Source organism: Molossus molossus, unplaced genomic scaffold (genome assembly GCF_014108415.1).
Source record: "Molossus molossus isolate mMolMol1 unplaced genomic scaffold, mMolMol1.p scaffold_m16_p_21, whole genome shotgun sequence".
In the NCBI taxonomy this organism is placed as follows: Eukaryota; Metazoa; Chordata; class Mammalia; order Chiroptera; family Molossidae; genus Molossus; species Molossus molossus.
In genome coordinates, this window is record NW_023425357.1 from 28,851,509 (window position 1) to 28,874,585 (window position 23,077).

At 38.1% G+C, this 23,077-nt stretch overlaps 1 protein-coding gene across 7 annotated transcripts in view; it reads right to left on the minus strand.

The window, feature by feature from the left end:
• CNTNAP4 (contactin associated protein family member 4) overlaps positions 1-23,077 on the minus strand; it is a 253,729-nt gene that overhangs the window by 116,826 nt on the left and 113,826 nt on the right. For all 7 annotated transcript variants that reach the window (XM_036274253.1, XM_036274254.1, XM_036274257.1 and 4 more), the window contains exon 4: positions 1,674-1,821. In XM_036274253.1, coding sequence (XP_036130146.1) covers positions 1,674-1,821 — 148 coding nt within the window. The remainder of the gene's footprint in view (positions 1-1,673; positions 1,822-23,077) is intronic.

A 23,077-nucleotide genomic window follows, 5' to 3' on the forward strand; every position in this document is an offset into this window, starting at 1 on the left:
TATTGCAGTGAGAAACATCAATTGGTTGCCTCCCATATATGCCCCGACCAGGGATTGAACCCACAACCCAGGTATGTGTCCTGACCGAGAATCAAACCTGCAACCTGTTGGTGTTTGGGGTGACGCTTCAACCAACTAAGCCACCTGGGCAGGGCAAATGCTTCCATTTCTGATTTAAAATATAAAAGATGTATTGGCGTATGGGCACACACAATGCTTTCCACACACACAAAACAATTCCTTTTTGCATTTCTTGGATGATTAGAGACATTGAGCATGTTTTCACATGTCTTTGGGCCATCTGTATGTCCTCTTTGGCGAAGTGTCTATTAAGGTCCTCTGCCCATTTTTTATTTGAATTGTTTGATATATCTGGTGTTGAGTTTTATAAATTCTTCATAAACTTTGGAAATTAACCCCTTATCAGATGTGTCATTGATGAACATGTTCTCCCATTCAGTGGGTTGTCTTTTCATTTTGTTGATGGTTTCCTTAGCTGTGCAAACACTTTTTAGTTTGATGTAGTTCCATTTCTTTTTTTAAATTTCTTTATAGTTGAAAGTATTACAGATGTCCTCTCATTTTCCCCTGTTGACACCCTCCTCATTGATCCTGCCCCCCCCCCCCCCCCCCCCCGCTTCACCACACTAATGTCTGTGTCCATTGGTTGTGCATATACGCATATAAGTTCTTTGGTTTATCTCTTCCCACCCCCTCCTTCCCTCTGAGGTTTGTCTATTTTTTCTTTTGTTTCCCTTGCCTGGAGATATAGCATCTCACACCTGTCAGGATGCTTATCATCAACAAATCAACATGCAACAAGTGTTGGCGGGATGTGGAGAAAAAGGAACCCTCTCCTGCACTGTTGGTGGGAATGCAGACTGGTGCAGCCACTGTGGAAAGCAGTATGCCGTTACCTCAAAAAATTAACAATGGAACTGATTTAAGACCCAGTGATTCCACTTCTGGAACTATATCCAAAGAAACCTGAAACACTCATTTGACAGAATATATACACCTCTATCTTCATTGCAGTATTTACAATAGCAAAGATTTGGAAACAGCCTGTGTCCATCAGTAGATGAGTAGATAAAAAAAAGCTTTGGTATATTTACACAATGGAATATTACTCAGCTGTAAAAAAGGAAATCTTACCTTTTGCCATAGCATGGATGGATCTGGAAAGCATTATGCTAAGTAAAATAAACCAGTCAGAGAAAGACAAGTATCATATGATTTCACTCGTATGTGGAATCTAATGAACTATTACGCAAAATAAAGGCAGACCCATAGACAGCAGGCCGAGGGTGTCAGGGTTGGGGGTTCCTGGGGACAAGGCAGGGAATGAGAGAAATAGAGAAAAAACTCATGGACAACAGTGTGAGGATTGCTGGGGTTGGAGTGGGGTAAAGGGGGATAAATGCTGATGGAAGGAGACTGGACTTGGAGTGGTGCACACGCTATACAGTGTACAGATGATGTGTTGTGCACATGAAACATGTATAATTTTGTTAACCAGTGTCACCCCAATAAAGTCAATAAAAAGGGAAAAAATAATTCCTTTTTTTAAATCTCTCTTTACATATCTGTAAAGTCAATTTCGGCATGGACTTTAGCTCTTCAAACTTCTCCTTTGATATCTATTTCAGTGTGTTGGATAAACAAACACTTACTATATGAACATCCAAACACCTCGATTCGCAGTCCAATTCTGCCCTTGGGGTTCCACTCTAAAGGGATGAAGCGCAGGAATCTGGCTTTGATAGAAGGCTGGAGTCTATAGTACACAACACTGTCTGCATTTGCATTTCCTGAAAATCCCTAGAAGAAAAGGGAAAGATGGAAATCATTGTACCCAAAGTACATCCGTTTCACCTTGCCACCTCGAATGCTACAAGCAGTGCCTGATTTGCTTGTTTGCTGTAACAATGGCTAACTTCTTTAAGAAAATCACATTCACAGTTACGCCATAATGTCTCCGCATCAACAGGAGTTACTGCTACCTAAACTACTCTTTATAGTCGGAGTAGTTTAAATTCCACCATCTCCATTAAGCCAGCTTTTAACTGTGATACTCTCAATAAAGTGTGTTTCTATAAAATGCAGATTAAACTTAAAACATCGTGAATAGCACAAAAACTTGAAAAAATCTCCTATCAGTATTCAAAAATCATGATCAGCAAAGAAGGTGCTCACACCATTGAGGCACAAGTAAGGTTATGACACATCTCTTGTTTCACTTTCTCATCTTACTCATTAGAACTACACTCTAATGTCAGGTTGTTAAACCTCACCACACTGCTGGATAAGCACATTAAAAATCGTTAAGGGAAATTGGAAGCAATAATAATTTGGAAAAACCTGTAATTAGACTTACAGACTCCAGAATTTGAAAGCTAGAAGGACCTTGAGAACGATGCTAAACCAGCACAAACTGCAGGTCAGAAAGGTAGGGAAATAAACAAACAAAAAACTCGGGCGTTTGTAAAGCTATTATACAGTATGATCAGGAGCTGCGTTCCCACCACAGTAACAGGATGCACGTACCTAACACACAGCTCACCTGGGAAACCCACACACCACAGCACGTAACCCCTATGCAGGTTTATGTCCTCCGGCACGACACACGCAAGGCTCCCTAGAGGAAGAAGTTAGGAGGATGCAGAAGTTGTTCTCACAAATCTAAAGTTTTGTTTCTCCTCCTGCTCCTCCTCCTCCTTGTTTTATTTAACTGTATCAGCACATATGGAAACAACATAAGGAATGATGGTACTGTCTTTTTCAGGCTCATGGTACCTCGTCTCTCTCCTCCACAACTGGATCACAAAATACTGTCAATGTCATGTGGATTACACAGGCAAAGCAAGTGCCTTAGGAATGCCAACATGCAGGGAGTTTCTTCGTTTGCCTATTTTCTTTCTGCTTCATGAATACCCCTTTACCGGCATTTACCAAAATATTTTCTGATACTTAAAAAATAACAGGTTGGGCCTGGCCAGTGTGGCTTACAGGTTGAGCATCGACCCGTGCACCAAGAGGTCACGGGTTTGATTCCCAGTCAGGGCACATGCCCAGGTTATGGGTCAGATCCCCAGTGTGGGGCATGCAGGAGGTGGCCAATCAATGTTTTCTCATCAATGCTTCTATCTCTCTCTCTCCCTCTCTCTTTCTCTCTCTCTAAAATCAATAAAAAAAATTTTTTTTTAAATAACAGGTTGTGTGTTTCACAGTCAAATTAGGTGGATTTGATTCCCCTTTTCAGTCAATTCTCTACCTCCTGCCACCCCACCCCCCAGTACCCCATGTACCCAATTCTTAGGCGCACACACCACAGACAGTTCTGTGACAGCAGCTCCATAGCACGTCCAACATCAGAGCATCTTTCTTTATCTCAATTGTGACCAAGAAAGCATTCTCTCACCAGAACCACCTCTGTGGCCTCTTCCTCACTGTTTTATTCTTCTGTTCCTTGTCCCCATCCCCATCCCCATTCCCAATCTCTTCTCCTCCAAGCAGTCAGTAAGATTTTTTTTTTTTATCCTCACCCGAGGATATTTTTCCATTTTTTGTACAGATAGAGTGGGAGGGAGAGAGGAAGGGAGAGAGAGAGAGAAACATCGACGTGAAGGGACACATCGAGTGGCTGCCACCCGCACGACCGACCAGGGCCGGGGACAAACTGCAACCGAGGTACATGCCCTTAGCGGGAACCGAACCCGGGTCTCTCCGGACCGCAGGCCGACGCTCTAACCGCTGAGCCAAACTGGCCAGGGCAGTCAGTAAGATTTTTAAAGGTAAATTAAACTATGTTACCCCCACGACTTCTGTTACCACTTAGAACAAAATCCAAACTCCTTATCCAATATACAGAGCCTTTGGCAACATCGTCCATGACATTGCAGCCACAGCGGACCCCTCTGAGCAAACCGAGCTCAGTCCTGCTGAGGGCTGTCCATGCCTCTCCGCAGGTTCTTCCCTCCTCCCCTGCACGCCCCGCTGCTCTTGTCATTCCAGGCCTCGGTCAAGACGGGTCCCCAACACAGGCCGCTTGACGCCAGCTCCTGACGTGGTGTATCTGACACCCCTGCTTATCTTCCTGTTTTAGTCCCTTCACACTACTCCTTGGTGGGGTCTTCTTCTGTTTGTTATTTATGTGGTTGTCTTATCCCACTAGAGGACAAAACTCCACCAAAGCAGGGACCTTTTACAGCCTTCCATCCACAGTACCTAGATCATGGCTTGGCTCAAAGTGGTTCTCAATAAAATATGTGTTGTGTGTGTATGTTTGGGAAAGGCTGGGCTTAAAACCAGAACAAAGTTCAGCAGGTTTCTCCATTCTATTCCACTGGTCAACATCTCATACCCTGCTGGTCAAAACTTCATATCCTGAGCACCATGAGTGCATGTGCGTGTGCATGTGTGTGTGTATGTGCGCGTGTGTGTGTGCAGACTCTCCAAATCAGGGTAATGTACATCCAGGATTGAGAACCAGGACTACAGATATTCAATCCTAATCAATCCCTCTTATACTCTGATTCTAGTTTCCTGGGCGCCACTCACAGGCTAATACAATCCCTAATTATGATTTCTTTCAGTGCACAGCTGGATGATGAATGAGCGCCAGAAGAGCTCACATTTTTTCAGAATTAATGGGACTTCACAGATGTAGATAGATGCCGCAACGATGATCACAGCATCTGAGGGCTCGGGAGCAGAGGCGGGCAGTGACAGTGGCGACAGGCAGGTGGGACGGGCGTTCTGCACACAGCAGCCCTGCACGTCTCCCTAGTGGGTTTTGAGCTTTCTGAGTTTTGAGAACATAAAGAAGAAATATAAGATGCTTAGTTTGTATATGTCATAAAAATGGCTTGGCACGTTCAACATTTTAAGCAGTTTTTCTTACAAAGGCAGAGGGAAATGGTGAGGTGGGGGATGTGGGTTTTGCCATAGCATGTTTCGGTCTCATTTAAATATTTTAATGAGCATGTATTAATTTTATAAAATTAGTAAGACGTGGACATAGAAAGTGTGTACAGTGGCAGAGCAGACAGAAACATGATTTATTGTGCTCTGGGTATCTTACATACACTTTCTAAGCTCAATTTTATTGGGCAAATATACATCATTACTATGAATTAAAATACAGGGGTGGGAAGAAATAGGTTAACAGTTGTAATACAATAGATAATACAATAATTAATAAATAACACAAGAATATACTCTGCGTTTCACATACTCACAACTGTAGACCTAATGTTGCCCACCCCTCTATGTTTAACTAAACAATAATATCATATGTTGAAGCTTTTTCAATATATAAGATCAATATTCTGCTGTGGAATCCAATATTTAATGATAACTTTTTCAGAATGTTTGTGAAGGAGGCACGGGATTGATGTTCCATTACCTAATAAATGAAAAGTCCTATGCACACTACCAGTTTTCAAATGTGCATCTTTGCCTAGGAGACATTCCTCAATTTGCTATAAAAATTTTTCAAGCTGTCACAGTTCATAAAGAAAATCATGGGTTTAAATATGTCTCAAAAAATTTAGTACATGAATGTTTATGTCTCCCCTTATATGTTAGAATTACTTGAGGTGCTGTTTATAAATGCAGATGTCTAATAGCTAATGCAGTTGAAAATCTTTTCATATATCTGATGGCCATTTGTATGTCTTCTTGGGAGAGGTGTCTATTCAGGTCCTCTGCCCATTTTTTAATTGGATAATTTGTTTGTTTGGTGTTGAATTGTATGAATTCTTTATGTATTTTGGATATTAACCCCCTTTCCTGAGCCATTGTTTGCAAATATCATCTCCTATTCAGTTGGTTGTCTTTTTGTTTTGTTGGTGGTTTCTTTTGCTATGCAGAAGCTTTTTAGTTTGATATAGTTCCATTCACTCATTTTTACCTTTACTTCCCTTGCTGGTGGAGTCAGTCATCAAATGTTCTCTTCAGATCCTACATTTAGGTCTTTGATCCATTTTGAACTAACTTTTGAACAAGGTGACAAACTGTAATCTAGTTTCATTCTTTTGCATGTGGCTTTCCAATTCTCCCAGCACCATTTATTGAAAAGGCTTTCTTTTCTCCATTGTGTGTTTTTGGCTCCTTGGTCAAAAATTATTTGCCCATACAACTCTGGTTTATCAAAGCTACAATGAAATACCACCTCACATCTGTTAGAGTGGCTATTATCAGTAAGATAGGTAATAAGAAGTGTTGGAGAAATTGTGGAGGAAAAAAAAACCCTCATTCACTGCTGGTGGGAATGTAAACTGGTACGACCACTGTGGAAAATAGTATGGTAGTCCCTTAAAATATTAAGAATAGTTACCATATGACCCATCAATCCCCCTTCTGGGTATCTACCGCCAAAACTAAAAAATATTAATTTGCAAAGATATATGCACCCCTATGTCCATTATAGCATTATTCACTGTGGCCAAGACATGGAGACAACCAAAGTGTGTTTTGCTAGATGACTGGACAAAGAAGATGTATTACATATATACCAGGGAATACTACTCAGCCATAAGAAAAAATGAAATACTGCCTTTTGCAACAACATGGATGGACCATGAGAACATTATGCTACGTGAAATGTCAGACAGAAAAAGCTAAGAACCTACGATTTCACTCATATATGGAATATAAAACTGAAACCCAGAGACACAGACAACAGTATGGAAACTCAGAGACACAGACAACAGCCAGAGGGAAGGGGGCTGGGAGGGTAGTAAAGGGTAAAGAGGGCCAAATATATGGTAACGAAAGATGATTTGACTGGGTAGTGGGCACACGATATAACACATAGATCATGTATCATAGGAATGTACACCTGAAACATATATGACCCTCTTAACCAATGTCATCCCAATACATTTAATAAAAATAAACAAATAATTAAAGTTTGTTACTTAAAAAAAAAAGAAAGAAATGCAGTTTTCTAGATCCTGCACCTTTTGCACTAAAACTGGGGGTGGGCTGGGCTCTGCATTTCTAACGCGTGCCAAGCTAATTTGTAGTTCTGAAAATTCTCCTGACTTGTGTATAAGCTGTGCCTTCTCCCTTCCCTGTATTATCTCAAAACTTCTCAGAGACAGAAAAGATTTTAGAAGAAGAGTTCACTGGGGCTAACTTGCAAAGAGAGAAATAAGTAGCAACTGTTCTGTCTCATCGATCTAAAGTAGTTTGTGTCTCAGCATCAGACAGCAGAAATAGATTATGTAGCTTTAATATTTGCTTCAAGCCTATTAAATAGTCATTTTCTACCCACTTTAAAACTGAGGGTAATGAAAATTATAGGGGTTATGTGCCTAACGACACGCAGCTAGGACATGGCAAAGTGAGAAATCCCAGGCTTTTTATTATTATTTATTTATTTGTTTATTTATTTATTTATTTATTTACTCCAAAGCCCATAATTTAGCTAAGCCATCAAAAGACCCCATTCTAACAGAATATGAAAGTGAGCAAGTCACTAGAGGAAACTTGATGCTTTATTTGAGGCTTTTTTCGTTTTTGTCATAATTTATTTTTAAAGTCTTTGAGACATTTTATAGTAATGCAACTTAAATTATTGCTAAACTGGGACACAGCTCTACCAGTTGACTTTTATAGAAAAAAAGGGTTATTCTATTAAACTTTACATTTTTTTCAAAATTATTGGAGTAGAATGAAAATAAAAGGCAAATGTCCAATAATCAATAAAGCCCTTGCATAAAAATGATAACTTCCTAGTAGATACAGAATGTAAAGGAATGTGCCATTACATCAAATATATGAAATATCTACAAGTAAAATCAAGGTAATATGTCTTATGTGATAAAAATCAAAGACCCTAATTACATTTTTTTGTTTCTTTCAGACTTGATGATTTTCAAACTCAATGAGGTGTTCATAGATTGTTTGGAAATGTATTCTAACCAAGACAAGTTATGGGGTTAATGAATTAAAGTTTTGCAGAGGATTTTAAGTATTTCCATTATGATTCTAAAGTTTATGAAGAGGTGTAATAGCATTAATTTCTGTTTCAAATATTAATTGAGCAACTCATCTAAGAAAACCAAGATGCATGAAGAGAAATTCCCAAGTGGCAGTTTATAAGGGGATCCAAAATATTGCTGTAATAAATCAGAAACACGGGGCCAATTACATGTAATTACATAAAAATCGGTCCAGCTATCAGCAAAATAAACAGCAACACTAGTAGAAATTCTACACAACGAACAGGCAAACGTGAAAAATCTCCTGACCTCTCTTATTATGAGAATCACTTACATATCTGATTTACATATGACCTATTTCCAAATACAACTCATTTTGACATTGTCAGCTGACATGCAGACATGCTGTCATAACAACATGTTGTCTAATGGAAATCAGCTCTTTGTGATGTTAGTTATAAATATTTACCAAGTTTCCCAAGAGATTGTCTGGTCTAAAAAAGTGAAAAAGAAAAGCAAAGAAAAATAAGAACTACTGAAAAGTGGTAAATTTGCTCATGTAAATCCAGATAAGAATAACTTTTAAACATACATTGAACAAAACATTGTTACTGTATCTACAAAAGTTGACTGTATTGTGTGTGAATGTAATTCATTCACTGTAATAGAAAAACAGCAATGACAGTATAGAAATCAAATGAGAAAGTTGTTTTGTACTGTGCATAATTCTCAATTTTCCAAATGAAAAAATAAGCTTCTACTATTTCTCAGAAAATATTCAAAATTGTTAAAATATTTATTTGAAGAGATATCAAATTATTAATAATATTTCAGTGAGGTCCTGTGTGTCAGCCATTCTACTGTAATCTGAGGAGACACAAAGTTGTGAAATAAACTGCTTAGACCCTCTTACCACAGAAGGGTTTGAACTCTCGAGACAGAAAGATAGAATAGCAGGAGACAAAAAGCACGTACACCACCCTCACTGTGGTCCACAACGATTGTTGAGACACAGCGACAAACTGTTTCATGGAAGATACATAAATAGGTCATTAAGCTTACGTCTATATTCGGATAATATATGTACAATTTTGTGGAAGATTGAAATTTTACTGAGATGAGAAATAACTTTGAACTAAAAAATCATCATGTTATGGTAGTGGCAGACTACTAAATTCTGAACCACCCTCCTGCTAGAAAAGCTGAACAAAATAAAAACTAGGGAATGAAACACTAAAAGACAATAAAATATTAAATGTCCAAGCTCTGGGAGACAAAAACCCAAAGAGGCGAGGCTACCTTTGAGGCCCTTTTCTCTTCACAGGTGACCGGAGGATCCCTGAAAAGGGAAGACTGAGACCCTGGGAACCCGAGCAGATCTGAGAGCTTCACGGAACCAGGGACAACATCTCGGTTCTAGACCCCTCAAGGACGGGTACCCTGTAAGCTTCCACTGGTGTTGTGTCAGAACTCTGAGTGTCCACAACTTAGGAGAAACGCCAGGTCAGAGAGAGACCACTCCTCACAGAGATTAAAGCTCAGCTTCCGATCTTCCCAGCCCGTGAAATGACATGAAGCCAGTCGGCGACGGCTAGTGTTTCGGGCTGCCTGCAGCAGCAAATGTGATTACACTGCAGAAAGAAAACCGTCTAGATCCCAAATCATCTGTATAATTTTTCATATATAATGTCCTATACCCAATGGAAAATAATAAAACAGCAGCAAAAGCTGTTCCTAAGGGGAACTTTATAGTTTTGAATGTAAACACACACAATAGTATATAGGAAAAGCATCAGTTCTGTGTTTAAAGACCTCGGAAATCATCACTCTAGTGTGTGTGATAACAAAGCTGGACAAACTGAAAATCAATGACTTTTCTTAGACCCATCAGAAAACCAAGGTTACATGATGCTATGGACTAAATTTTTGTCTCTCCAAAATTCACATCTTGAAGCCCTGACCACCAATGTGATGTATTTGGAGATGGATCCTTTGAAAGGTAATTAGGTTTAGATGAAGTCGTGAGGGTGGGGCCCCCGTAATGAGTTTAGTGTCCTTGTAAGAAGAGAAAGAGACCAGAGCCCTCTCTCACTTGCCAGGTGAGAACACAGCAGGATGGCGATGTCTGCAAGCCAGGGAGTGGGCCTCATGGGGAAACAAACCAGCCAGCAGCTTGATCTTAGACTTTCCAGCCTCCAGAAATATGAGAAATAAATGTCTGTTGTTTAAGCCACCCAGTCAATGGTATTTTCTTATAAAAGCCTGAGCTCACTAATGCAGATGGCAAACCACCAACCACCCTGAAATGTGGGGAGAAAAGACTACCCAAAGAATCAGAGCTGAGATCTGTCCACTAGAGCAGAAGCCACTGGTGCCACAAACTGACAGGAATGCTTACATGGCAATGTTGATGAATAGATGGAGGCTGAGTGTAGACCAGCATGAGAGTGAGAAACTCCCGAGGACAGTGTTAGAGAGCTCCCACTCTTCTGTGGGCCTTACCTCCAAGAACCCTTCCATGTTCTCTATGCAGAGCAGAAAGTATTTCCACCTGGCTCTGGCAGGGAAGGGAGAAGGCAATCATTCAGAAATATGCTCTCCAAAGCAAAGGCCTATTGTCCAAGGAAAATAACTTTGCCAGAGCTTTATCCCAATTAGGGAAGAACATTCCTCTCGCTCTAGTTTCCCTAATCTTCCTGTCACACACAAGGATAAAAGTGTATCAGCAGGAGTCGGGTCTTCAGGGATATAAATTGGAAACTCAGTAGCCAGGAAAGGAAGGGACCTGGAGGAAGCAGGAGCTATATTATCAGAGAAACACTAGTAAGTGTCACAGTTCCTAGACAAAGGCTCACTAAAGACACTAACATTTCATTGGAATATAATAGAATGCTCTCATTCTCTTACATCATACCACCACACCAACATAACTACTGTACAACAACTGAAAATACTGCAAATCCCAGACCGCCTCTGAAAAGGTTGCCAAAGTCAAGAGGAAAGGTTAAAACAAGGGTGTTATGTCATTTTGAAGACTGTGGCACCTACAGCACCCACAGGAAACATTAAATAAAGCCTAATTCCTAATCATATTAATATTAAACCTCACATGAAAGACATATTTAACTCACTTCCCATTAGTAGATACAACATGTCCAGATTTCAATAAAAAAAAAAAAATTGTAAGGTATGCCAAAAGGCAAGAAAAAACACAGTCTGCAGAGACAAAACAATCACTAGAACCAGACTCCCATATGTCACAGATGTTAGAATGATCAGAGTGTGAATTTAAAACAACTGTGATTAATATGCTAAGGGCTCTAAAGGGAAAAGTGGACAACATGCAAGAACAGATGGGTAATATAAACAGAGAGATGAAAAATCTAAGAAAGAACCACAGGGAAATACTAGAAATCAAAAACACTGTGACAGAAGTAAAGAATGTTTTTGATGGGCACATCAATAGACTCAACATGGCAAGGAAAGAATCAGTGAGGTTGAAAATAAAAAAAAACGTACCAAATTGACATGCAAAAAGAAAGAAAGCAGAAGGGAATACCCAAGAACTGTGGGACTATAGCAAAAGTTTTAACGTGTATACGCAAAATACCAGAGGGTAAAAAAGAGAGGCTGGAACAAAAAAAATACATTTAAAGTAATTATGGCCAATGACTTCCCAAAATTAATGACAGACACCAAACTAGATCCAAGAATTTCAAAGAATAACAAGCAGTCAAGAAATCAAAATAAAAACCATTCAAACTTCAGAAAATCAAAGATAAAGAGAACATCATTTGATAGAAGCCAGAGAAAAATAAATAATTAACCTATAGAGAAACAAGGATAAGAATTATATTAGACTTCTCAACAGAAAACACATAAGTAAGGAAAGAGTAGAATGAAATATTTAAAGTGTTGGAAAAAGTAAAACTAAACCTAGAATTCTATAGCCAGAGAAATTATTCTTAAAATGTGAAGGAGAAATAAAAATTTTCTCAGACAAAAGCTGACAGAATTCATTGCTAGAAAACAGCTCTGCAAGAAATATTTAAATGGAAAATGATATGTCAGAGACTTAGTTCTACATAAAGAAAGAAAGAAAGAAAGAAAGAAAGAAAGAAAGAAAGAAAGAAAGAAAGAAAGAGCATTTGAGAAGAAATAAGAGAAAGTAAGATAAAATAACTTACTTTTCTTGTTCTAAGTTATAAGATAACTGTTTAAAGAAATAATAATAAGAATATATTGGGTGATTATAGAATATTAATAAATTAAATGAATGATAGCAATGTCACTAAGGATGAAAGGGAGGAATTGGCAATACTCTGTTGTAAGGTACTGGCACTACTTATTAAGTAGTATAATGTTATCTGAAGATGGATTTTGATTAGGTGAGGGTAGTCACTAAATCTCTTTCAAGTATAATTAAATCATACAAAATGCTCAGTTAAACTCAGATAAGGCATCAAAATGGAGGAGCAAGATATAAAGACAAATGCAACAAATAGGACAGTCACAAACATGGTAGATATTAATCCAAATATATCAATAATCACTCTAAAAGTGCATAATCTTAAAAAAAAAGTGAATTATCTAAATACACTATTTAAAAGACAGAGATCATCAGAGTACAAAGAATGACTAGACCCAACTGCGTGTTAGCTATAAGAAAACCACTTTAGCCCTGGCCGGTTTGGCTCAGCGGTAAGAGCATCCACCTGCAGTCCAAAGGACCCGGGTTCGGTTCCCGCTAAGGGCACATACTTCTGTTGTAGTTTGTCCCCACCCCTGATTGGTCGTGTGGGTGGCAGCCACTCGATGTGTCCCTTTCATGTCGATGTTTCTCTCTCTCTCTCTCCCTCCTACTCTATCTGAACAGAAAATGGAAAAATGCCCTTGGGTGAGGATAAAAAAAAAAAGAAAACCACTTTAAATATAAAAACAAAGATAGATTAAAAGTAAAAGGACAGCTCTGGCTGGCTTTGGCTCGGCGGTTAGAGCGTTGGCCCGCGGACCAGAGAGTCCCAGGTTCGATTCCCGCTAAGGGCATGTACCTCGGTTGCAGTTTGTCCCTGGCTCCGGTTGGGGTCGTGTGGGTGGCAGCCACTCGATGTCTCTCTTTCTCTCTCTCTCTCTCTCTCTCTCTCTCTCTCTCTCTCACATTGACGTTTCTCTCTCTCTCTTCCTCCCTTTCTCCCTCCCGCTCTATCTGAAGATAAATGCAAGAATGTCCCTCGGGTGAGGATTAACAAAAAAAAATAAAGGGACAGAGAAAGATAAACTAATGTCAAAAATCCAGAAATAGCAAAAGTAAAACTACCAGATCAATAAAATAGTAATTTGTAAGAGTTTATTGTGCATATAAGAACAGTTCAAGAATGGGGAACTTTCAAACCAAAACTGATATAAAACTCAAAGACAGGAGGTTACAGGGTGGTTTACAAAGTAAAAATGAGGAAGTTGTTTAACTTTTAACAATGATTGGTTGTTACAATGGGGGATTTTCAAACGGCAGAGTATTGGTTAAAAATGATCATCTCATACTATTTTTAGGAAGATGCCTTAAGTTTTTTTTATGATTATCAGAGGCATTTATAAAAAAACGAAGTTTTACTTATGTTCATGAAATAAGCTAGATTTAGTTTTGCTTATGTGGCTTAAATGGTTTTGTCTGCTCAGGGAATTTTCAAGTTTAGTTTTCATTTTGCATTTTACTTTAACACTAACACTAATGTAAAGAAAGCTGGAGTAACTATATTAATTTCAGACAAAGCAGGCTGCAGAACAAGGAAGATCATAAGAGATAAATAGGCAACATTACATAATGACAAGCAATCCATTTTCCAAGATGGCATAACAATCCTCTACATGTATGTACCTAATAATACTCAAAATACATGAGGCAAATACAAACAGGACTGCAAGAAGAGATAAATCCATTATTATAGCTGGAATAATTGATATATCAAGAAGACATAAAAACAGTAAGAATATAAAGACGTGTATATCTCTATTAATCAACTGGGTCTAATTGACATTTTAGAATATTCCATCTGAGAACAGCTCCATCCAAGCTGATACGAAACATTCACCAAGACAGACTGTACCATAGCCTCTAAAAGGCACCCTTACAGCCCTGGCCGGTTTGGCTCAGCGGTTAGAGCGTCGGCCTGCGGTCCTGAGAGACCCGGGTTCGGTTCCCGCTAAGGGCGCGTACCTCGGTTGCAGTTTGTCCCCGGCCCTGGTCGGTTGTGCGGGTGGCAGCCACTCGGTGTGTCCCTTTCACGTCAATGTTTCTCTCTCTCTCTCTGTTCCTCTCTCTCCCTCCCACTCTACCTGAACAAAAAATGGAAAAAAATGTCCTCGGGTGAGGATAAAAAAAATATATAAAAAATAAAAAATAAAAGGCACCCTTACAAATTAAAAAAATATATAATTCATACAAAGTATGCTCTTCAATCGAAATTTAACTAGAAACCAGTAACAGAAAGATAGCTAGAAAGTCCCCAAATATTTTAAAATAACCCAAGAGTTAAAGCAGAAGTCTCAAGGGAAAATTTTTAAAAATGATCTGAATGAAAATGAAAAATACAATTTATCAAAATTTGTAGAATGCATCAACAAGTATAGCATTAAATGCATATATTAGAGAAAACAAAAGAAAAATCTAAATAAGTAGTCTGTTTTCATGTTAAACTTTGAGAATGTAAAGCAAGTCTAAAATAAGCAGAAGAAAAGAAATAGTAAATATTAGAGCACAAATTAGTAAAATAAAAAACAAACAAAAAAAACATTAGAAAAAAATCAACAAGATCAAAAGCCAGTTCTTTGAAAAGTCTGCAACTGATACATTTCTAGTCTTGGTGTACAAGGGAAAAATAAGAGAGAGAAAACCCAAATAATCAAGATCACAGTGGAAGAGAGAAGTCACTGCTACCAAGCACAGGGACTTCAAAAGAAGAAAGGCAAATTAATGAGCTAAGGATAGATAAGACATTAGGGGGGAAAGTACAGTAAATTAAAACCAGGAATGAAACAGGAAGTAAATGATAAAAATAAGACTTTGAAAAGACATTAAAATTAATGATACCCAAGCTAGACTGATCAAAGGAAAGAAAAAAGAAGGAACATTAATAACTACTATCAGGAATGCAAAAAAAAAAGCATCTTACTGTGATACTACACACATTAGAATGATAATAAGAGGCTAGTTTGAATAATTCTATGCCAATAATATAGAAATTTAAGCAGACAAATTCCAAACGGTAGCTTACCAAAACAGATGAGAAATGGAAAAATCTGAGTTGCCTATACCTTTTGAATCCATAATTAAAAAACATTCTTAGGCAGCCCTGGCTCAGTTGGTTGGAGCATCATCCGTACACCAAAAGGTTGCAGATTTGATTCCCATTCAGGGCGCATATCTAAGTTGTGGGTTCAAGACCTATTTGGGGTACATACAGGAGGTAACCAATCGATGTTTTTCTCTCCCTCTCCCCACCCTCCCTGCTCCCTTCCTCTCTCTCTAAAATCAGTGAAAGCATGTTTTCAGGTGAAGATTTAAAAAAAAAAAAAAATTCCCCTGTAGAAAATTCCAGACCCTAGTGCCTTCCCTAGTAAATTCTTCTAAACATTTATGGACAAAAAAACAATCTTATATTAGCACCTCCAAGAAGTAGAAAATCAGCTTCCCAATTTGTTTTTTGAGGCTAGTAAACTTTAACATCAAAATCTCAAAAAGACTTGCAATAAGGAAAATAAAAATCAATCTTATTTGTAAACACAATTCCAACAATGCTTTAAAAGAGTTGCAAAATTTTTCTAAAATACAAACAAGTATAATAAATCATAGCTCAATCAAGTTTATTCCTGAAATAAAGATTCCTTAATATTAAAAAACCATTTAATGTAATTAAACTGGAAAAAAATATGGTCTTCTAAACAGATGCAGTAATAACATTTGATATAATTTAATACCTAAACATAATTAAAACTTTTAGCCTAGGAGTGGATTTCTAAATCTGTAAAGAATATCTACAAAAATCTTTTTTTAAAAAAATCTTTATTGTTGAATGTAAAATGTATTACAGATGTTCCACATTTTTCCCCCATTGACGCCTTCCTCCCCACTCCCGCCCCCCCCTCCCGCCTTTTCCCACACTATTGTCTGTGTCCATTGGTTATGCATATAAGTTCTTTGGTTTATTTCTTCCCATCCCCTCCACCCCTTCCCTTTGAGGTTTGTCAGTCTAGCAATGAATTTGTACTGCTTAATCTCTTCACCTTTTTCTTTCATTTCTCCAGCCCCCCTCCCATCTGGCAACCAACCAAATGTTCTCTGTATCTATGAGAATGTTTCTGTTCTACCTGTTCATTTTGTTTGTGGATTCCATTATTGATAGATATGCATTCATTGCCATTTTGTTTGTTCATACATTTTATCTTTTTCTTCAAAAAGACCCTTCATCATTTCATATAATAACGGTTTGGTGGTGATGAACTCCTTTAACTTTTTCTTGTCTGGGAAAGTCTTTACATGGCCATCGATTCTAAATGACAGCTTTGCAGGATAGAGTAATCTTGGTTGTAGGTTCTTGCTTTTCATCACTCTGAATATTTCTTGCCACTCCCTTCTGGCCTGCAAAGTTTCTTTTGAGAAATCAGCTGACAGCCTAATGGGAACTCCCTTGAAGGGAACTAGCTGCCTTTCTCTAGCTGCTTTTAAGATTCTCTCTTTGTCTTGAACCTTTTGCATTTTGATGATGATGTGTCTTGGTGTGGGCCTCTTGGGGTTCATCTCTGTGCTTCCTGGACTTGTATGTCTGTTTCCTTCACCAAGTTAGGAAAGTTTTCTGCCATTATTGTTTCAAACAGGTTTTCGATTTCTTGTTCTCGCTCTTCTCCTTCTGGCACCCCCAAGATGCGAATGTTGGCACACTTGAAGTTGTCCCAGAGGCTCCTTACACTATCCTCATTTTTTTGGATTCTTTTTTCTTTTTGCTGTTCTGATTGGGCGTTTTTTGCTTTCTTATATTCCAAATCGATGGTTTGCTTCTTGGATTTACGTACTCTACTATTGAAGCTGTGTAAATTATTCTTTATTTCAGTTAATGCCTCCTTCAATTCTGACTGTGCATCCATGATTTCTGACTGGTCCTTTTTTATGCTCTTGAGGCCCTCACTAAGTTCATTGAGTATCCTTATAAGCAGTATTTTGAACTCAGCATCTGTTAGGTTGCTTATCTCCATTTTGCCTAGTTCTTTTCTTGGGGTTTTGTTCTGTTCTTTCATTTGGGACCTGTTTCTTTGTCTCCTCATTTTGGCAGCCTCCCTGTGTTTGTTTCAGTGTATTACTTAATGAGAGGTATGGGGCTAGCTGAGACCAGACGCTGCTTTTTTGAAAGAATTTAGGAAAAACCTGAAGCAGGATCCAAGACAGGCCAATCCTATGGTTAAGCAAGTGGCAACAGCTTGGGTGGGCCTGAAAGTTGAGTGGGGCGGGGCAGGGCCTCAGGGAATAACCAGGGCGGGGCTACCAGTGTGAGCCAGGTTGCTGGAGTCCCAGATATGGCGGCTGTCTGCTGCCCCAGGGAAGGGCTCACCAAAGGAACAAAGGCCTCTGACAGCACATTTGTCCCCGAGAAAGCCCCCTCTCCAGCCCTCGCTCCAGTGCCAAACAGCTCAGTTCTTCCCTGTGTGTCTCTGGCGCCCCTCGAGCTGCCTCCCCTCCAAGCTTAGGGGGAGAGAGTCAGATAAGTTCGGGCGCGGGCCCTTTAAGGAGCTGCCTGGGGCTCCAGCCACTTCAGCCTCCCTGAGCCTCAGTTCCCGCTGGGCTTTCCAGCCAGAAGTTATGGGGACTTCTCTTCCTGGCACTGGAACCCTGAGCGGGGCACCTGGTGTGGGACAGCGATCCCTCAGTCTTCAGGGAGGACCTTCCCAGCCGAGGTGTCCTCCTGATTTTTATCCGCCACACGTGGGTGTGGGACCACCCCATCCACCTCCGTCCCTCCTACCAGTCTCGATGTGGCTGCTGCTTTAATTCCGTAGTTGTAGGACTTCCATTCAGCTTGATTTCAGGCAGTTTTGAATGATAGTTGTTCTGTAGTTTAGTTGTAACTTTGATGTGGTTGTGGGAGGACGCGATACCGCATTTACCTACCTGCCATCTTGACCGGAAGTCCAAAAATCTTACAATAAGCATCACTTGTAAGAGGAACTGCCGAGAGCTGCTTTGAGTTTGGGAACCAGACAAGTATGTTCTCTACAGACCCCTTAATCCAACATGTAATGAATAGTCTAATTAGTGTAATAATAAGTTAAGAAAATATTTAACAGGGAATAAAGATTGGAAAGAAAGAAATAAAGTTGCTTTAGTTCATAGGTGGCATAATTTTGTATTATAGAATTTTTTTCACTCTATAGCAAATTTGCTAGATATAAGTCTATATATAAAAACTGAATTTACACACCTATTAGAAGAGCCAAAATCCAGAATACTAACAATAAATACTGATGAGGATGTAGAACAAGAACTCTTATACATCGTTAGTAAAATATAAAGGGACAGGACTCACCAAGATACTCTTGAAGAAAAACAAAGTTGGTGAATTTTATTTGCTGGATATCAAGTCTTATAACTTTTCAAAAAAAAAGAAAATGTCATATGGGCAGATGGTTACTCAAACAGACCAGTGGAGCATAACAGAGAATCCAGGAACAGACTTCAACATATATGGAAGAGTAGATTTTTGACAATGTTTGCCATGCGGACCAGAAACAAATAAAAAACTCTTTTAAATGCATGGTGCTAGGTGAATGGATCATCCACACTGAGGAGACAAAAAGGGGAAAAAATTAAAATAGAAGGGTGATCACTACCTTAAATCGGAAAAACGAATTCCAGTAAGATTGTAGACCTACACATGAAAGGTAAAACAGCAAAGCTACTGGAGACAACATAGTTCAATGTCTTCACAACTTTGAGAAGTGTAAAGATTTCTTAAATATGACACAAAGGGCACTAACCATAGAGGGAAGCTTGATAAATTGGAATACATTATATATTAAGAACTTCTGTTTATTTAAAGATAGAGTTAAAATGATGAAAAAAGAAGCCACAAAATGGGAGAACCCATTTTCCAATATATTATTATACAGACTATATAGAGAACTACAAAGCATTAAGAAAAAGATGGACAACAGAAATATGTGAATGACTAACAAATCTATGAAACAGTGTCCAATTTCATGAGTCATGGGCTGCAAATGAAAACCACAGAGTACGAGTTCTGCACACCAACCAGATTGGCTAAAATTGAGGGAAATAATAAAGAGCTTAAAAGAAAAGAAAACCTGACAATACCAAGTGTTGTCAAGAATGTGGAGCAACTGGAATTTTCATACACTGCTGCTGAGAATGTAAATTCGTGCACTCGCCATAAAGAAGTCTTTCACAGATTCTAAGCACTTATTTTACGGGCCAGCAATTCCACTCTAAGAATGTACCCAGAAAGCAGACACTGTGTACCAACAGACATGCATATGAATGTTCTTGAAGTGTTATTTAGAATAATTCTAGAATATAACTCCCATGTCCATTTGTAGAAAGGATAAACAAATTTAGATATATTAAATGGTGAAATGTTATAAAGCAATTCAGTAATTCAATTATTCCTATACACAATCGACACTGATGTGTTTTTACAAGCCTGATGTTAACCAAAGAAGCCAGGTGTAAAAGAAGTAGATATTGCTCTGGTTTCTTTACTGTATAATTCCAAACATACATTAGAAGACACGACAATGATTACTTGGGGGAAGAGGGAGGCAGTAGTGACCAGGAAAAGGGCATAAAAGGAGGTGTTTGAGATATAGTAATATTCTTGGCCTAGGCAATATTTACATAGGTGAGGTTTGATTTTTGTTTTGTTTCTGTTTTTGATAATTCAATGAGCTGTATTGGCATATAACTTGCATACGAATATAAAAAGTTAAATGAAAATAATCATGCTATGGAAAAGAAGTCCTTAGCACTTTAAAAGATAGTTCAGTGAAGACAAGATTTAAATTTGCATGTATTTATCCAAAAGCAAAAAGAGAAGATTTTAAAGAACACCTCATTAAAATTGTATTTTTCACTTTTGTGCTTTTTTATAGATCATTAAGAATACCATGAAAAAGTACCTTTCAACTCGGATTTTAGATATCATATAATTTATCACTCATTATACCATAAAGAGCTCCATTAACATCTTTCCTTTTTATCATTAAGATTACAAAGAATAATGGCATTCTTATGACCATTACCATTAAAATAACTACTGTTCAATAATGAAAGAAAACTGAGTTCCCTATTAGAGATATTATAAAATTTAAAGTAAATTATTCCTCACTTACCTTTACATTCTATTAATGTTTTTATAGTTTTCCTAATATACTGATTAGCCTTCAGAGTGCTTCAAAATGCCATTTATTTATTAAATGAATTGCTAATACTTTTCCCAAGTAGAAACTTAAATATGTGTTTTAGAAAGAGACTTTTTAAAAAATCTCTCCAGCAGAATAAAATCAAATATCAACTTTATCATATTTAATATGAAAAACCAAAATGTTTAAAAACGCATGGATAGAGTTCTTTGTTGTTGCTGTTGTTGTTGAAAGTATTACAGATGTCCCCCTTTATCCTCCATTGGCTCTCCCTGCCCTTCGCCTCCTGCCTTCGCCGCACAATTGCCTGTGTCCACTGGTTATGCACATGTGCATATAAATCCTTTGGTTAATCTCTTCCCCCCTCCTCTCCCTTCCAAATCAGCCCTTACTGTTTGTTCCTTAAAGTTTTAGAGTTAATGGCTCTTGTTTAGGCCTCTGCTGTTCATTATTTAACATACATTAAATACTTTATACTATTAATGTATATTGTATGTACATTAATGCATGTTGTAATGTACATTTTGTGGTACATTAAATATTATATACCTTATTTAACTGCTGAACATTGTATCTTCTTTTAGAACATAACCCGAACATTCATAGAAGCTTGTCATTCAGAGAAACCATGTAACCTCTGAGGCAGGTGTGCCTAAATGTAACACGGCGTCCTAGCAGATACACAGCTTAATAGCCCCTAAAGTATTCTATTTAAAGTCGGTGCCAACTTTAAATTTTACCAAATATTTTTAGAATGCATAGACAAAAATATAATGGAGTATAACTTTGGGTTGTTTAACCTTCGGTTTCTTTATAATTGCTCACACAGTTCAAGTTTCATTGCACAGAAAGTCATAAGAGACACTACTTTATTTAGTAGTAATGTAATCAGGGAGCAAAACTTGTGCAGACTTTCTTAACCTATTTTCCACCAAAGAGACCAACTCCTCTGTGCTCTGGGAGCAGAGAGTAAATAAATGCAACAGACACTGGGTTAGAGAGACTAGTGCAAACGTGTTTTTATTTTAATCGGTAATGACGCCTGTCTATTTGCATTGCCTTTCGAAACACTACCAGAAGTAATGAAACAACAAAACTAACCAGTAAGTGGCTCACTTACCCATGAGTATCTTCATATATAGACAATGACGCAAAGAATACAGAACATATGAATGTTTTAAATGCATGTGTTCCATTTTTAATGCTAGAACGCCTGAAATTTGGAAAATATTTCCTCTACTCAATGCAGACAACACAAACTCATCATTCCATGTTCAAATGTAGACAAATTTTCTCAAGCCCCAATAATCATTATTCCAACAACAACTGAAAGATTAATAATGCCTTTTCCCTCTCTTCATAAAGAGAAATTAAGGATGTCCATCCATCCTCTGACCTGGAGACTTTAGTTCACCCAGGAAAAAGACTTGTCATGGCTCTTAATAGATAGGAATCTATCACTTTATAGCTGGAGAAACCTGAATGAGACATATTCCCAAACCTCAGTTTCTCCATCTATAAATTGGGGCTAGAAATAATTACTTCCAAAGTCTGAAGGATGAATTAAGTAAAATAAGGAGATGAACATCTCCCTGGCTCATAATAAGCCTCCATCAAGTGTGTTTGTGGTTGCTGTGTGGCGTAGTGATTAAGTCCTCATGGGTGGCCCTCTGTCACCAACAGCTAGTTAGTCTGACTAGATCTGGGCTTATTCTCTGTCAGTTCCCCCAGCTCAACAGTCAAAGGAGATATAAAAACTCCTCTAAATGTCCTTCCGTCAAAGTGACAATCCCTTCTAGGAAATAAAGCCAAATACTTATCTGAATGTAGATGCAATATTTTTAACCTCAGACAAAAGATATCAAAAAAAAAAATAATTCCCAGAAAAGTTAATAATAGTTTTAATTTCTTGAATGCAGAGCTTGATTTCTTTTTTAACTAGTTTGTCTTTGAATATAAATTTTGGAAATTATACTTCAGTAATATAATTATTGTACCATCAGCAATGAGAAGTTCTTAAATGCCCATATTATTTCTGTTTCAGTGCAACTGAGATGGGTTGATGAACATATGAAAAATATTTCAAAAACCTAAACATAGGTAATAATATTCATAGATATCTGTATGAATTCTTGAAGTCAGTTTATAAAACACTGAATGTGGTTTTAATGCTACTGTATAGGTATTCAAATTCTGCTCACTTGAATTTTAAGAAACTACAATATTTATAATATATAGAATAACCATCAGCATTTCCTTAAGGAACCAGATAAAATGCCTCATTGCTCTCTATCGATAATGAAACTAAAATGAATGAATCTGAGGACGTTTACTAGAATTCCAACAACACAGTACTGGGCCTAATTACTTCACACTTAAATAATATTTATCTTGTTTCAATATCCAGTGTAGAGTCCCTGTTCTACACATTCAAATTTTCCTCTGAATTCTTCAACAACAGTCACCAATTCTTAAACCACAAATGGAACAATTAGCAAAATAAAAGAATGACAGACACAGTGACCTCTTCCGGCTTTGTTCTCTCAAAATCACGACTCTAGGAACAAGAGGAGGTGAACGTGCTCTTAACACACAGACTTCCCACATTTCCCCTGGGACCCCATCTGGACTGGGAAAGAAAGCAGAGGAGGCGACACTGTTCGGGGTGCCCGTGCAGAGAACACGGGCAGCAAACACCGTCC